At 41.2% G+C, this 15996-nt stretch overlaps 1 protein-coding gene across 3 annotated transcripts in view; it reads left to right on the top strand.

Moving 5' to 3' along the window:
* The window catches only part of LOC107317000 (von Willebrand factor D and EGF domain-containing protein-like), a 160988-nt gene that overhangs the window by 124877 nt on the left and 20115 nt on the right, over window positions 1-15996 (top strand). For all 3 annotated transcript variants that reach the window (XM_015869184.2, XM_015869183.2, XM_032445856.1), the window contains 4 exons: window positions 3655-3750; window positions 4555-4650; window positions 7431-7526; window positions 9120-9215. In XM_015869184.2, the coding sequence (XP_015724670.1) occupies window positions 3655-3750; window positions 4555-4650; window positions 7431-7526; window positions 9120-9215 (384 nt within the window). The remainder of the gene's footprint in view (window positions 1-3654; window positions 3751-4554; window positions 4651-7430; window positions 7527-9119; window positions 9216-15996) is intronic.

Here is a 15996-nt window from a genome sequence, read left to right as displayed (position 1 = left end):
TCTTCCTGACCTGATTGTTTTTCACATTTTTAACTAAAGCTGCAGGTAATGACCTCACAGCTACAAGCCTTGCCTTCGTGGTGCAAGTCCAGAGCCCATCTGGTTGGCCTGAGCAGCAGTTATTCCCTGTTGAGGTGCAAACATGTAACTAGAGGAAACAGCACAGCATGCAGTATTTCTGATTTGCCCCAAAGTTATGGTGGAGAAACACATAAAAAAGTGCATGATCTCATTTTAATGGAAAACAAAACAAAAAACAAAAAAAAACAAAAACAAAAAAAGTCATTTCAAGATATTTTCCAAAAAGCCTTTTCAAATAAAACAATAATGGAATTCTCCATTTTCACCTCCAGACTTTAAATTATAAACAAAAACATAAGCACATCTGACAGCAAGATTGACCATTTGCAGCAATGCTTTTCTCTTTCTTACCCATTATCTTATACCATCTGAAAATGTTTAGTATAAAAACACTGCAATATCTTTGCACAACTTAGCAAATGTTTATGGAAAAAAAAGTTCATTCTAGAAGGTGAAAAATAGAAGTCTTGGAAAAGAATTTGACATGAACACTATATTTCTATTACTGAGAAAAATGTCTTTGAGGTGAATGCTTTTCTCCCTCTCCCAGTGCAGCCAGTGTTCAGTTTTTATCCTTTGCTATTTACCAGTAATAGAATAGTTTTAAACATTTTGCTATTAAATGTCACAATAAGAGTAAAATGTTTTAATATACAAAACACCATGTTCTTTTCTGACAGTTCAGATGCATCTCGAAATGTGCAAAGAGCAGATGGAAAGTAGTCTATTCAAATGGACACATTCGCTCTAAGTGCTATGTACAAAACACATTGAAATAAAGCGTAATGCGTTTGAATGTCACTGCGTTGGCACAGTGCGGAGGCACCTGGAGGCTTTATGCAGCCACGGTACTGCTGGAAAGGAAACACATTCCATGTACTTCACAAAGAGCAGTACATTTTCCCCAGGTTTCCCTGTCTCTACACAGAGAGTATCATAGAATCGTTTGAGTTGGAAGGGACCATTAAGGGCCATCTGGTCCAGCTTTCTGCAATGAACGGGGACACCCACAGCTCCATCAGGTGCTCAGAGCTCTGTCCCCCTGGCCTTGGGTATCTTCAGGGATGGGATATCCACCACCTGTCTGGGCAGCCGGTGCCAGTGCCTCACCACCCTCCCTGTAAAAAACTTCTTTATGTCCAATCTAAATCTCCCTTCTTTTAGTTGAGACCATTTCCCTTTGTCACAGCATCATAGAATCATCAGAGTTGGAAAAGACCTCCAAGATCATCCAGTCCAACTATCCTCCTATCACCAATTTTTCCCCACTAAACCATGTCCCTTAGTACAACATCTAGAACACAAGTCTGTTGACTGTGTATGTCCCCTTCTTTCTGGTGGCCCCTTATATCATTCAGTTCAACCCACAGTTAATTTCTCATTTCAGATAAATCCCTTGCAAGCATGCCTTGTGCTTCCCCAAGCACAGAAGTCTTAAATGTTTCAAGTGTGCATTTGCCACAGTCAGGCTGAGATGCCTTCTGAAAGCAGAATGCTGCCGTTAACTTCAGCAACATCTATCATAAGTCTCTGAATGTGAGAGGTGACACAAATATAGTCCTGCCATTTAAAAAGGATAACAAATTCCTTTGAAAACAGCTTCCATTCCTTTCACCTTTCTTCCCCTTGCTGTTTCATCACAGGCCACTACCTGCTGCTTGTCCTAATAGCACGAGGCCCCAGGCTGCCCAAGCCTCTGACCTGCTGCAGCTGCTGGGGCTGGATTAGGATTTAGGGAAAGCAGAATACTAACTGCTTAAATGGGTCTAAACCAAACCTATTCAGCTGCCCAGAAAATGTGGTGTTTTTATTCCTTTTTATTTTTTTTCCCCAGACGTACACTTCAAATTTCAGCTGAATTGCAAATGTCTAAACCTTATAGCCCATCAAATCAAAACTGAATTTAGCTTAATGACATTCTCAGCATGAATAGTATGGATCTGAACTACATCTAGTTTTCTGTGCTCAGGCATGTCCAATCCTAAAGTTATGTTAATATGATACTGGGAATTTCACCTTTAAAACAAAAGAATGGTAGCAAAAATACTAAAGTACCTGAAAAGCAGATCTAATCCCAAATGTATTTCTTTACAATTATTTGTGTGGAAGGGGGTTATTTGAAGATACTTTCTTGGAGCTCGTCATTTAACGACAATTGAGAAATGTGTGGTGGCTTTCATAACATTTGGATGGCAAAGTTCATTCGCCATGGCTGTCTTTGAAGGCTTGGTGACAGCACAAAGCTGAGGTGGCCCTCAGTGCAAGTGCTTTGTTGAACTTCCATGGTGCCACAAATATCCGTCCTTCATTCAGCTTCCCAATTACACAGTGCATTTTCCAGTCTTAAGAACTAAATGTACTTTGGCTTTTTTTCCCTTCAAACAATACTTAAAATGAAAGATGCTTTCTTTCAGATCTCTGTAGCTTCTCCACTATTGTGTGGTTTTCCTTGAAATAACCTTGCTTAGCTTCAGACCCATTATAAAATATGCATCTCTGCCAGTAAAGTGTGCCAAAGTACATGGCATTTTTCTCCACGTTCACTCCTCAAGCACATGGATAGATATTTTTCACGCTGTTATGTGATGTGGGTTTTTCTTTTGAGGGCATAAGTAAGCTCCAGCTGACACATACCCCTTGCTCTTGCTTCTTAGGATAAGGTTCAGTGCGGTTCCTACAGCAGTGACCTCTTTACTCTCTTGAACTTGGCATACAAGAATACCTCTTGTTAAAGGGTTACAACTGCAGACACCAAATGTTAGGTCTCTACCTTAAGGCATTAAGTTTAGGACGTTAAATCTTCCAGACCCCTGAACAATTAAAGCCATTAGGAAGTGCAGAAATCAGACTCTAGATGGGAATCATGAGTGCTAGAACAAAAAAACAAACAACAACAAAAAAAAAACAAAACAGCTAAGCAATCTGAAACTCCCTCAAAAATTCCTTTTAATTCAGTGTCTCCAGAGCTGCAATGATTTCCAGCTTTATGCACTATCTAACCTCACTTGCTCTAACCATCATCCACAGAATAACACTGCCTACTGCAATACATCAAGAATTTATTATACAACTTTCTGCTTTTTCTGCAGCTCACAACATCTTATTAACAATTATTAAACATCTAAATTGTTGTTTAGATGTTGGTCATTTTGATGACAAATTTCCTTACAACCCATTTCTATGCAGAGGAGACACTTCCCCTCTGTTAGGGGTAACTTCTCACACCTGTGAGGCCTCACTGAACACAGAATCATAGAATCAAGAAGGTTGGAACCTCTCAGATCCCCAAGTCCAATCACTGACCCATCCCCACCATTGACCACAGCCCTCTGTGCCGCATCTCCACGGTTTCCATTGCACTTACAAATGGACACACTCAGAAGCTAAACAAAATGATCACGTTGGCACTCCATTACTAATGCGATACCTGTTTTTATACTGCACAGTTGGTTGTTGGGTTAATAAAACAGCTTGTGAAAATCAGAAACAAGTACTGTGCTCATAACCGCACAGAACTCAGTGCTTGAGCTGTTCGCTTTTCCTCATGCTTTAGTCTTTCTATGCTTTTTGCAGCGCAGTGTGACCCACCTTGTGAGCATGGAGGAACCTGTGTCGCTCAGAATACTTGTTCTTGTGCCTATGGATTTGTTGGTCCTCGATGTGAAACGAGTACGTACAAATTCTTTGAACCTTTTCTCCTCCCTACGTGTTTGAGTTTACATAAAATGATAAGGCACAAAAAAAAAAAGCCTTTTTATATTCCTATATTTCCCACTAAAATGGTGACTGAGTACAGCAAGGAAATCAAAGCATAATATTTTGTAGTAATGCAGCAGCTGATCTATTTCAGCACACACATTCACCAGCAACATAGCCGTATTATGTAAAAATATGTACATCTGTGTCAACATATTCCGCATAAAATTGCCTCTGGAAAAAGCAAACAAGGAAAAAACTCCATGTTATTTATAGTAACATTTATGAAATGTGAGGCTGTGGGAGCGAATGTAGTAATAGTGATTGTGAGAACATAAAAAGGCCGTGCCAATTAGCCTATTAGGGGTAATGCTATTGTGCAAAACAAGTCATGAAAGAGGTTCAATATGTAGAAAATATGTACAATATCCAAGGAAAAAAAATCAGCCTTCAAACTGTTTCATATAAGTTGAATGGTGAAACATATGCAGTTGCAATATTACAGATCCTGCAGCTGACTTAAATACTAGGTTACCATTGACAGGAATATAATTCTATCTATGAGCCAAGGTAGCTTGAATACTTCAAGACATCATTTTAGATGCAAGACTTCTGATGGAAAGAAAGAGCAAAAAGAGTAAGAAAACCAAGGGAAGGGGCAGAATCATCCATTGGTTTACCTTGTGGAGTAAAACAGTTATTTGCTGTAATCAAGCACCTTTATGATGCACATCAGTATAACTGATAACAGATTTAAATGCTTTGTGTGTTTTGCAGTGGTGTGTAACAGGCACTGCCATAACGGCGGGGTCTGTGTGTCACCAGACGAGTGCAAATGTAGAAGTGGATGGAGCAGCCCGTCCTGTGAAATAGGTGAGCTGTTAGAAACCATTGGTCACTCCTTTCTTTTCCTGCTTGAAAACCACCTGAACTGTATAATTCAGCAGTCAGAGAAATTGCTTGAAAAAATGAAATGTAAGAAGAGCAGGAGACATAGTAAAGGGCAAAGCCTCGGGAAACCTTGAAATTATGTGAGTATTCATAAGTTTTGCTGTTTAGCTGAGTCTCAGGGTCACTTACGGGAAAGCCACAAGCAGAATGTTTTTGCATCTTGCTTTAAGCTCATGTGATGCTGGAGTTTATCCTTAGCGTCAGAAGTTATTCACCACGTCAGCAGCTACGACCTCAAGATGCTTGATAGCTTCTGACAGTGAGGATAATTATCAGTTGAGATTTTGGCATTATATTAATTTACATTCTCAGTGGAAATGCTTCAAAAATCACCATGGCCACGGGCATGAACTCGTTCTGCATTGGCCTTGTCCATGCCAAGCTCAAAGGAGTCCTGCCCCACAGTCCCTGTGCCTTGGTGACAGTGGTGAGGGCAATACATTTCTCTCCCTACACATTTCTCTCAAGGTTAGGAGAAAGAAGAATGGTTTGGCTTTTGGTGATTTGTAACAGGATACAGTCAAACCTGTGCTTCGAAATACAGATTATGGAGACAGAAATAGGATGGCTGATTAAGCTAGGAAGACAATGCAAGCAGGTCAGCATGACTTCTGCTGCTAAGTTAGCAAATACAGTTGCTACAGCTCCAGTACTGTGTAATCTAAGGAAGAAAAATGAAGCAGAAGAAGGGAAGTTATCAGAAGCCTGCCTATTAACCATGGGTTTTTTGGTCTATTTCTTGGACTCCATTTTGCCATTCCAGAAGATAACTTGTAACAGTGTAAGACAGATCTGGTTAAGAAGGAGAATTTAACCACTCACTTCCCCTGATAACTGTAGGATATTTAACTGCTCCTTCTGACTTCACTTAATACATGCAAAGCACCTACAGAACGTGCACTCAGGGAAAAACCACTGCCAACAGTCAGCACAAAATGCCAAGGTGAGACCCAGAATTTGCTATTTCTGGTCAGGACTGATAGCTCTGAACCCTATTAGAATAGCTGTAGCTCAGACCTTCCTCCCAGGGCCAAAGTACTAAAAACTGGAGCACACATGCTTTCCTCTCAAGGCACAGCCCCTATAGCACTCACTTGGGACAAGGCATGCAAAACTGAAATTGGAAAAGAAGCAAGCATAAGAAGTATCTTACTCCATGCCAGACCTCAAAGCTATAGAGGCAATCTGCCTTTCCTGTGGCAAATATTAAATGACTAATACACCTTCAGCCTACTTTATCTCTCCTGGCAGGTAAGGGATGTCATCTTCACCTCCTCCTCCCTGAGATTTTTCTAAATGACAGACCCACTGAGGACACACAGATTAGCCTAGCTAAGATCCAGTGTAAATGACTGGGATCCCCACTAGCTATTCTGGCTCCCCCTATCTCCTACTCTTCTTGCCAGAGATTACTCTCCATGCATTTTACACATGTATACTGGCAGCAGGTAAGGACTTTAAACAGGATTATTCTAAGGGTAGGACAAGCAGCAGCAGCAGCAGAGGTGGTAATTTTCAACCCAGAACAGCAGATCTGGGGCTAGTTACCTTAAAATACCTTAAATGAAAGAATACCAGCCTCAGCTCTCCAGCACCATCCTGCATGTGCTAGGCAGGGCATTCCATGGATACTGTTGGGCTTTCATTCTTAAAGGGTTTTTACAGATGGAAATATAAACACTGACATTGCGTGGACATCTGTGAACTAACTGGGACATAGGGGAAACTAATCCAAATTTACCATTAGCGATGAGTAAAGTCCATTTTGACTTCTCAAGTGATTGCTGCTTAGTCAGAATAGCCTCTCATCTAGACGACAATTTCACTTTTTTCTCTCTCCAAATTGACATTTTATTTCTCCTTTAGTTCTTCTGAACTTAATTTATTTAAGCTTAAATTTATTTAATTTATCTAATGGGCTATTATGTAAGACAATGAAAGGCAAAAGGGAGAGAAGGGAAAAGCCTATTCTAAAAGCGCCACTCTATAATAATATCTGCACAAATCGTCCTTATTCTTCACCCAGCGACTTCCCAACTGAAATAGTTCCCAGCTGAAATGCCTTTTCTTCTTCTCTACAGTCAGGTACTTGCCACATAGAAATATGTCAGACAGCCTTTAATTCCTAACGCCTGTTATATCATCTATAGTCATAACAGATAAATAAACAGGCAAAGCCAGTGGCTTTGTTGATGATACATGAGCCAATATGTTTGTGGGAACTGGCATTTAAATGAGGCAGAACAAACAGAGGTTTTGTGGTGCATACCTATCCAGCTTCCCTGAAATGCCACTCTGCCCTGCTGCACTCAGACAAAGCAGCAAATGGCCAATATCTCTTTTCCAGGTTATCCGGACTGTTTGCAGTGTGACTGCATTTTGTTACCTGTGGGTTGTGGGTGGTCAGGATACCAACATGAAAGCAAACAAGCTGGGCAAGCCAAAGGAAGATATCGGAAATAAACTATAAAATAGTATTTTATTTCATCCCTTTAGCTATGCTAAAACACCACTGAAATGCACCCACTGTGATGACAATGAATAAATGCCACAGCCCATCTGACCAGCAAGGATCATGTGAAATTTATCACAGCATTGCTAGCAATATTTATTCTAATGACATGTGCAGCAGCAAAAGAGCACCTGGTGTAAAGGTTCAGAGTGATAAGAGATTAATAAATCTATCTTACATTCACATACAGCTGTGTGCAATCCCGTGTGCTTAAACGGAGGAATCTGCGTGCGACCAAATACTTGCACGTGTCCTTACGGTTTCTATGGACCCCAGTGCCAGAGAGGTAAGAAAGTTCTATTCGTCATGTTGATAAAAGATCCAGGCTTCAAACATAAACAGCAGCCTATATCATCGCCTGCCCCCACACGCAGTATATCGAGAGATCTGCCTTGTCATAACTCCCTGAGAGTTCTGTGGATGCTATGGTCTGTAGTAAATCTGCACTAAAGTGTTCTAAGCGGTACTGTGAAGAAGTAAGCACCTATTTAGGATGGCATTAATGACAACTGAACAATTAATCTAAAACTATTCAAAGCCAACTCTATCACTAATTAGCATCTAGTCAATTAAAGTATAGCTCCATTTTGTTCATTTTGCATTCTACCGTGGGCATTATAGTGTAATTCAGAGCCAGATTATGATTTTTCTTCAGATGGGCCTCACCATATCACCTGCTTGACCATTCTAACATGTTTTGGATGGGAGACTTACATAGGACTTCCTCAGGTCTCTGCTCAAATATCTGATCAAATATCACACAGTCTCATTTTGTGTAGGATCCGGATTGGAATCCATGTCCTAAACAGGAGAGCTCTAATCAGAGGCTAAAGGTGCTACAGAAGTCAAATTAATCATAGAATCATTAAAGCTACAAAAAACCTCTAAGATCACCAAGTCTAACCCCAACCCACCCCACCACGCCCACTAACCATGTCCCTCATTGTCCCATCTCCACAGGTGCTGAACAGCCCCAGGGATGTTGACTTCACCCTCTCTTTCTGAGAAACAATTCTTCCTAATATTCAACCAGAGTAAATCCTCTTAACAACCCATTAGACCAAGCACAACAGACATGAGGAATGAACTTACATTTAGGGCTCAAATAGCTGAAAGACACCTGCACTGAGCTTGGCTTTAAAACTCCCTCTCAAATCTAGGAATATAAGTACACTAATTACCAAATGAACTATTTCAATATTAAATGTTTAGCTCTCTTTCTCTCTCTGTTTTGTTTCCCTGGAGTTCCTACACGAACGCAATCCTAATGCATGTTTTTGCAAGTGAATGATTAATGGCAGTACAGCTTGCTGGAAGCTCTTTGTTTTTGTGATGATGGCAGGGAAAAGAGAGGGAAAAATTATGCAGACTCTGTAACTTGATGATCTTTCTCTTGATGTTCAACACAGAAAGTGATTTTGAACATCTAGGTGATTTGGATAGTGGCTGGATGCTGAAGAAAAGCAAAGCCCTTCCTCCAGCTTCATTGAGGAAGGGGGAAGAATAGTGCCAAAACAAAGTTATCAAATAACAAACAATGATATTTCAAGAGCAGCTGCTCTTGGAGAAGCCCTTTATTTAGAGCTAAAAAACAAACTGCTTCTCTGGGATATTCTCACTATTTAGCTTCAGGTAGCTAAAGGTGATTAGGTGTGAGGCATTGTGTCCCACATTCCTTCCACAAACCAGAGAACTGAGTTCTCACCTGGACATCGGCCTGAACTACCCTTTGGAGAGACATCTTCTGTACCCCAAATAACCAATAAGCCCCTGCAGACTGTTCTCCCAACACACACACCTCAGTAAAGGGCCTATATTTAGGTATTGCTGACAACTGCTGCGGTTTCAGTGCAATAAATTTTCCCCTTTCCTTCTCTAGCTGTCTGCATTCCTCCTTGTAAGAATGGTGGCCACTGTGTTCGAACCAATGTGTGCTCCTGTACCGAGGGCTACACTGGGAGAAGATGTCAGAAAAGTGAGTTACAAACTCCAAGACTTCTCTGAAACTGAACCATTTTTCTTCCTTTTATACGAAGTCAATGGAATATTTATTCTTACTGATGTATATTTTTAGCATAGCACATAGAAGACTGGAAAAGGTTGCCCAGAGAGGCTGTGGATGCCCCCACCCCAGAAGCATTCAAGGCCAGGCTGGATGGGGCTGTGAGCAACCTGGTCTAGAGGGAGGTGTCCCTGCGTATAGCAGGGGGTTGAAAGTAGATAGTCTAAAAGGTCCCTCCCAACCCAAACCATTTTATGATTCTATGATACTATGACTCTATGTTAGGCCTTGTACTAACCTGTTAATTAGAATAGCACTATCTCAGGTCAGTGTGGGGAGCAGAACGTCTTGCTAGAGTCCTTAAATATTTCATGCATTCAGAATGACTAATCCCCGCTGTATTTGAAGATTAATTAATTATTCTGCATTAAAGATTTTGAGAAGAAAAAAAAAACAAAAAAAAAAACAAAAAAACAAAGCCAAAGGCAGAGCAGCAGAGAACCTTAAAAATACTGGAGTCTCATACTAATTGTCAGTAAAAGCTAATAATGCCTTGCCTTTGCTTGTGTTACTGAAAACTCCCTCTCTACCTTCTCATCGTATTCAATCATATTCATATTCTATTCTTCTAATGAGAAAGTAGGGGTTTGGGGCACTTTTGCAAGTAACATTGCTCAACAATTTCTGTCACTCAGGGAGTCTAGGACATGTATAGGAAAAGTTGTTATTATTATTATTATTATTATTATTATTATTATTATAATTTCTTAACCAGTTTGAAGTTGGCAGAAGTGGAGCTGCAAAAACAGCCATTCTTGGCAGGAACGATCTGTATGTTTCCAGAGCACTTTATGTCTCTCACACACAGAGAAAAAAGCTGGTAAAGAATTCCTTCCAGCAACAAAAGCCCCACACCACAGCTCTCCTTCAGCAGAGGGAATCGTGATGCACAGCTCTGCCTGGCTGGAGAGGATACAATTGAATAGTCTGTTCTGGCAGGAAGAAGCTGAAGGGAAGAAAGGAGGAAAAAAAACCTCTTGTTTGGCATTTTGTTTTTGAGGTTAGAGAACATTAGAAAAGTGCTGTATCCTGCTCTGAACACACCAGCACATCTGAAAACAGATCAAAGAGAAAGAGTTGATCGTGACTGCAGCCCAGCAAAGCCCTCCCCTAAACGCTTCTGCTGCTTCCAGCTCACTGAACGTTTCTAAGCTTATGAAGTTTCTGTTGCCTGCCTTGGTATAGTCTTTTGTGGCAAAACTTCCTGAGATGGTGAAAATAGTTTTCTGCCGTTTAATCTGAGCCTCCATTCCACTTCCACAGCCAGGATATGGTCTGTTTTATTTCATTTCATGTTGTAAGAACTTAAAGTAAGGCGCCGGGTCTGGGATGAATGAAGACAAACTAGAAGGCAAAGGCTACTATTTGCTTCCTGACTTACTAGATGATAAAAGCTGAGTATGTTTTAGGCTTTTTTTTCCTGTTTACGATCAAGTGCACAGGGACTGGTAGCATGCTCCATAGAAACCAATAGGTTGTTCACAGCTCTTCATAGCAAGCAGTTGCTGTTACAACTCTATGCCTTTGCACCGCTGGCATATGAGTCAGTTTCTCTAACAGAGGTTCCAGGTTTCTCCTCTCCCAGTTACATGAGGTTCTGGAGGTCACACAGCAGCAGTAAGCCTCAGCTCAAAACCCTCCCCAGCCAACAGGAAACAACTGGTCACACCGCACAGAGGTGGCCCTCAGCCACACCAGAATGCAGACACCAAAGGTCCTTTGAGCCTTTTTACCATGTGGTTTTAGCTACAGTTTAGGCATTGAAGTGATTGGTCAGCTGACATACTTGCTATACATTTAAGGATTAGAACTACATAGCCATGTATTATGAACTTATTTACACAGGCAAATGAAAAAGTGGAAAATAAATTTCACTACCTAACCCCTATTCCTTAATATTACAGAGCAAAAAAATACCACAGAATCACACCACAACACTCATTCTAGGTTCCAAAAAGAGATAGCAGCACGTAGCTCTTTTGCAGAGTCACTTGCTGCATATGTATATATATTTATAGAGCTACCAGATAGCAATGATGCACAATGACAGAAGAAGAACAATTCTAACCAGTTCTTTGAGCACTCACCCTTTGGATATTTTGGCATTGTTTCCACTGTTTTTAGACATTTCTCTTTCCTTCACAAATCTCTCCTGCACAGACAGAGAAACAAAAGCTTCTGTTTGCTTTTGGCAGCTTCAGATTGTCAACTGGATGAGATAGTTAAACCTAAAAGCTGTGGCAGCCAACCAAAGATAGGTGAAAAACCAAGCCCAGATTCACTACTGGTTTATTTTAAACGTAAAGCAACAGGCCTTAGGATGTTCACATCCATCCCCATACAGCTCGGGTGTTGCTGATACTCTGCCTGGCAGCTGTGAATTCACAGGGAAGAGTGGGAGCTTCATGCCTTCACTATTCAGCCTTAATCATCTTTGCTTCCTCAGTGTGCTAAGCATTCAGCCTGAAAGTTTGTGCTTGTTCTCTATGTAAATAAACATCACCTCCGAAGAGGCGTAAATCAACCCAGTCTGATTGGCTGCCAGCTGAAATACAAGGCTTTGCCTGGGGTGTTTGCTGATAAATAACTGCCTGGTGATTATGCAAACCAGACACCCACACCCAGGACGGGAGGGTGTCATAGCTGACAAGGAAATGTGTGGTTATGCATCAGCAGTCGTACAGCCTTGCATCCTTACTTGCTGCGTGTTGTTTTCAATACAATCGGTCTTGTTGAGCGTAAGGAGGCAAATGCTGACAGCACTTCAAAATGAAATATATTTCTGGATCAACTTTGCATCAAGAAAACACACTCTGCTTCAGTAATAAGGAAAAGCTATTTGTCTGTGGTTTAAAATTCCTTTTGGATGAAAACGCGCAGCTGTAGCTGTCTTGGAATTTCACTGATTTCATGAGACTCTACGATTATGTTCGCATGAATTCCCAACACATTCTTACAAACATTAAAAGCAAATAGATCAAGTGTTATGTATTCACACACGTTTTCATTGGGCCGCTTTATAAACAACTTTTTTCTATGGGTAGCTAATAAAAGCTGAGTTCACTTTTCATACGAAGGATTGGAGTAAAGAGAGGGAAAGGAAAAGAGATTTGTGGGACCCCAGGTTTATCCCTCCTCTGCTGCTAGCAAGATCATCTCCGAACAAAAAGGCAAGCCACAGCTCCCTCTGGAGCTTATCAGCAAGCAAAGTGCACAGGAGAACAAGGCTGAATTTCTCCTCCTCCTTGCTGCAGAATATCAAGCAAAACTCAGCCTGTCCTGCAAATCCAAGCCCTCCTGCCCTCATCAGCTGGATGGGTTTAGTGAATGGTTTCAAACAGAGGCTGCATTCCTGCTCACAGCTGTTCTACAGCATCACACACATCCAGCAGTGGGAGTTTGCAGATTGCATCTCAAAGTTAGTAGATAATTATTTCTCCGCTTCTCTAATTCCTGCAGGCAAGATTTACAGCCAGTACACAGCATCCAGTGTAACTAATTCATTCTTTTAGCTCTACTTTCTTCTCACCCCTCCCTTCTCTCTTTCCTTCCCAGCATCACAAGAACTTTACTGGTAGGAAATCTAGAGGCAAACTAAATTGGAAATGCAAACACTAGGTTTCAAAGGCAACTTTTACTATGCAATGTCACACTGTGAAAGTCACTGATTTCCTGAATTCCAGCCCTCCCATACCACACTGCTGTCTATTATTTCCTTGCAAGTTGCGTAAGCAGGAAGCTTTACTGCTCAACAAATTACACTTCTATTGAGTTATCATCTTAACAACCGGCAGTATATTCTCCGGTACATCCTCACTGAGTAGGCAGAATGCCTCAAGCCGTCCAAAATCAGCAGAGTTTGCAGACAAGAGCTCCAGCATCCCTCCCACACAGCTGAGCAGGGAACAGCCTCTGTGCCTAATCCAATGAGCGGAGCCATGCTTAGCCTCAGACCTGCTTTTCACATGTCGAGGAGCTACTCATTAGCAACAATGATTTGGCCAAGGTTTCTGGATGGCCATAGTCCTCAGCAAGCGGGTGTCTGGAAATAAGTTAACAGCTGCTCATGAAGAGAGGCTCATAACTGATGCAAACAGCATTAGTTATGTTGACAGCAGTAGAAGAATTAGCAGGTTTGCTTGTTGACTGGGTGCATAGTCTGGGGACATATGAAAAGGAAATAAAGGTCTCAGTTCTTACTTAATATTGAAGCTTACATAACAGAAGAGGTTGAATTAGTTGTCATCTTCCTTCCTTGGTCAAGACACACAACCGAAGACAAAGGAAAAATATTCAGGGCTGCTACTCTTTCCCATTCTGCTGAGCATAATGATCTGATCTGTGCATTTTGTGTGGGGTGAATGGGTTCAGCTCTGACGTCCCAGAGACAGAGAGCTAAACTGGTGACAGTGAGTGGCTCAGGGGATGGTCTGCTTGTGTTCTGCACTCAGAGCTCTTCTCTCTGCTCTCTTAGCAAGGATGTGTCATAAAGCCATTAGCTAGTCTTTTGTCAAAACTGTTTCATTCACATACACATAGCTAGTACATTTATTTTAACAGGAGCTTTGAGCTCTGTTTTTAAAGAGAAAAAGAATGTATTTGGGTAAGAACTGAATATATATCCCAAATAAGAAGCAAAGAAACCTTATTGAATTTTTACTCATTCCTTAAGGAAACATTCACAGGCTACAGAGTGATTTTTGCAGGAGTAGAAAATCTGGGGTTTGGGCCAATATTTCTTCAGATGTATTGTAAATGCACTAAAGAAACGTGTCTGATCTGCTGCTGTATGTAAACGCATACTGAAATAGCAGGGATTCCTGAATTGACACGTTTCCCTTTGCTGTGGGCTTCCACATGAGGATGTGTGGCTTTTCCATGAACTGATTTCAGAAACAATACATTTGGGAGCCCATTTCTAATTATACTATTTTTCTAATGTCTTCTCTTTAAAAAGGGGGTGTAAAATCTACCATGAGGAAAGCACAGGGAGTGGACAGTTCTGGAAATTACATTGTCTGCTGGACCACAAAAAAACCTTGGCAGTACATTGATTCTCATGTAAGACTTAGCCTTCCTAAGGCAAATAATAGCGCTATGAATAACAGATCAGTGCAGTGCCAAGGCAGACATCAGTTCCCTTTCTGGAAGGGCTCCCACCCAAGGCAGGTGCCGCCTTCTGTGGATGCGGTCCTTGCTTCCCAGCTGGCTGTCAGCCAGGCCAGGGACCTGCTGTTCTTCCTTTTGAAGAATGGGAGATGGTTTCAAGCTATCACACCACAGTTCTTTTCTGTTCCTCTGCCTCAGTCTCCCTTTTTATTTTTGCATGGGTGAAAATACACCTAACTGCATCAAGCATGGGTGGGCTTAGCCCGCTCTGAGCAATAAAGGCAAGCCTAAATGGCAGGTCATAATGCAAGGACTGAAACTGCAAAAACAATCAACAGAGAAAAACAATGTATATGAGAATCTCTTTTCACTTCTTACTCAGGCATGACAAGGAAACAGCTCTAGAGAACAATTTATACACACACCGTAATGGTTCACTGACCTAATAAAGAACAGAGCATTCCTCAATGAAGAGAAAATGTTACCAAGCGTGAGACCCAAACAAGATGAGAATATAAGTTGTGCTGAGAGTATATTTCACAATTCCCCACGTTAATTATATACTAACAGTCTCAAAGATGAGAAGAAAGAATAGCGAGACACTCTTTCAAATTAACAGCATCGCAATCAGACTAAAACCAATTGGTAAAAGCAATAAGGTTTTGGTAAGGATCTCAAAATCTGATGGTTCCCAGCAGAATATTCCCCAAATACACCATATGCACACTTGCATGTGCTTATTTTGTTTGTCAACTGAATGCTTATCATTCTGAAAGACAAAATATCATGCACCTATCCAGACACCTTAACAGTGCACCTCTTGGAAGAGTTTCACCTGATAAGAGACAACAGGGAAAGGGGGGTCAGAGGGAGGAATATTTCAGTCAAAGAGAAGTGGACAATCCCCTATCTGAATTGGAGAGGCAGTTCTTCACTTGTTTCAACAGTATTCTGGGTTTCAGAGCCTTGCCCACCATGCATTGCCAGAGAATCGTTCAGAAATACAGACAGAGAGACCAGGATCCTTTTCTGCTGGCAGAAAAGCTGTATCATCTGGTGAGAGCAACATAATGGCACAAATAGGAACCCAGCACATTGCGCATCGACACGCAGAGCTTAGTCTGGCATCTCAGTAGTTATGCCATTATTTTTCCCATTTTCTTTTCTGATCTAATACCTGAATTAGACTTATTTCCTGCTTTAATAACTCTAAAAGTTCCCCCAGGTACATCAGAGCACACATCAGAACACAGACTAAATGCAATTAGGCAAGGCCCTGGCGTCATACCGCAGTCTATATGGTCTATAATTTTTCAGGCCATTTTTTTCCTTCTGAAACGTGTGCTAGGTGATGCAAACTAACTCCTGTTGCCAGAGCTGTGTAGCAACGTGAATACATTATCAATGCAAACTGTCACGGCACCCATCACAACTACATTTACAGCTCCCTCTGTGTCTTGTAGTAATTTGTTCTCCTGCACTGCATCCCTCACAGGTTTCTACCAGATTATTTTTTACTATTCAGAAAGGTAATTTATTGAACAATTGCTTTGCATCTCTGTTAGAAATACGTGAAGCAAGAAAT

Source organism: Coturnix japonica, chromosome 7, assembly GCF_001577835.2.
Source record: "Coturnix japonica isolate 7356 chromosome 7, Coturnix japonica 2.1, whole genome shotgun sequence".
NCBI classification, from domain to species: domain Eukaryota; kingdom Metazoa; phylum Chordata; class Aves; order Galliformes; family Phasianidae; genus Coturnix; species Coturnix japonica.
This window is presented reverse-complemented; position numbering and strand designations above follow the sequence as displayed.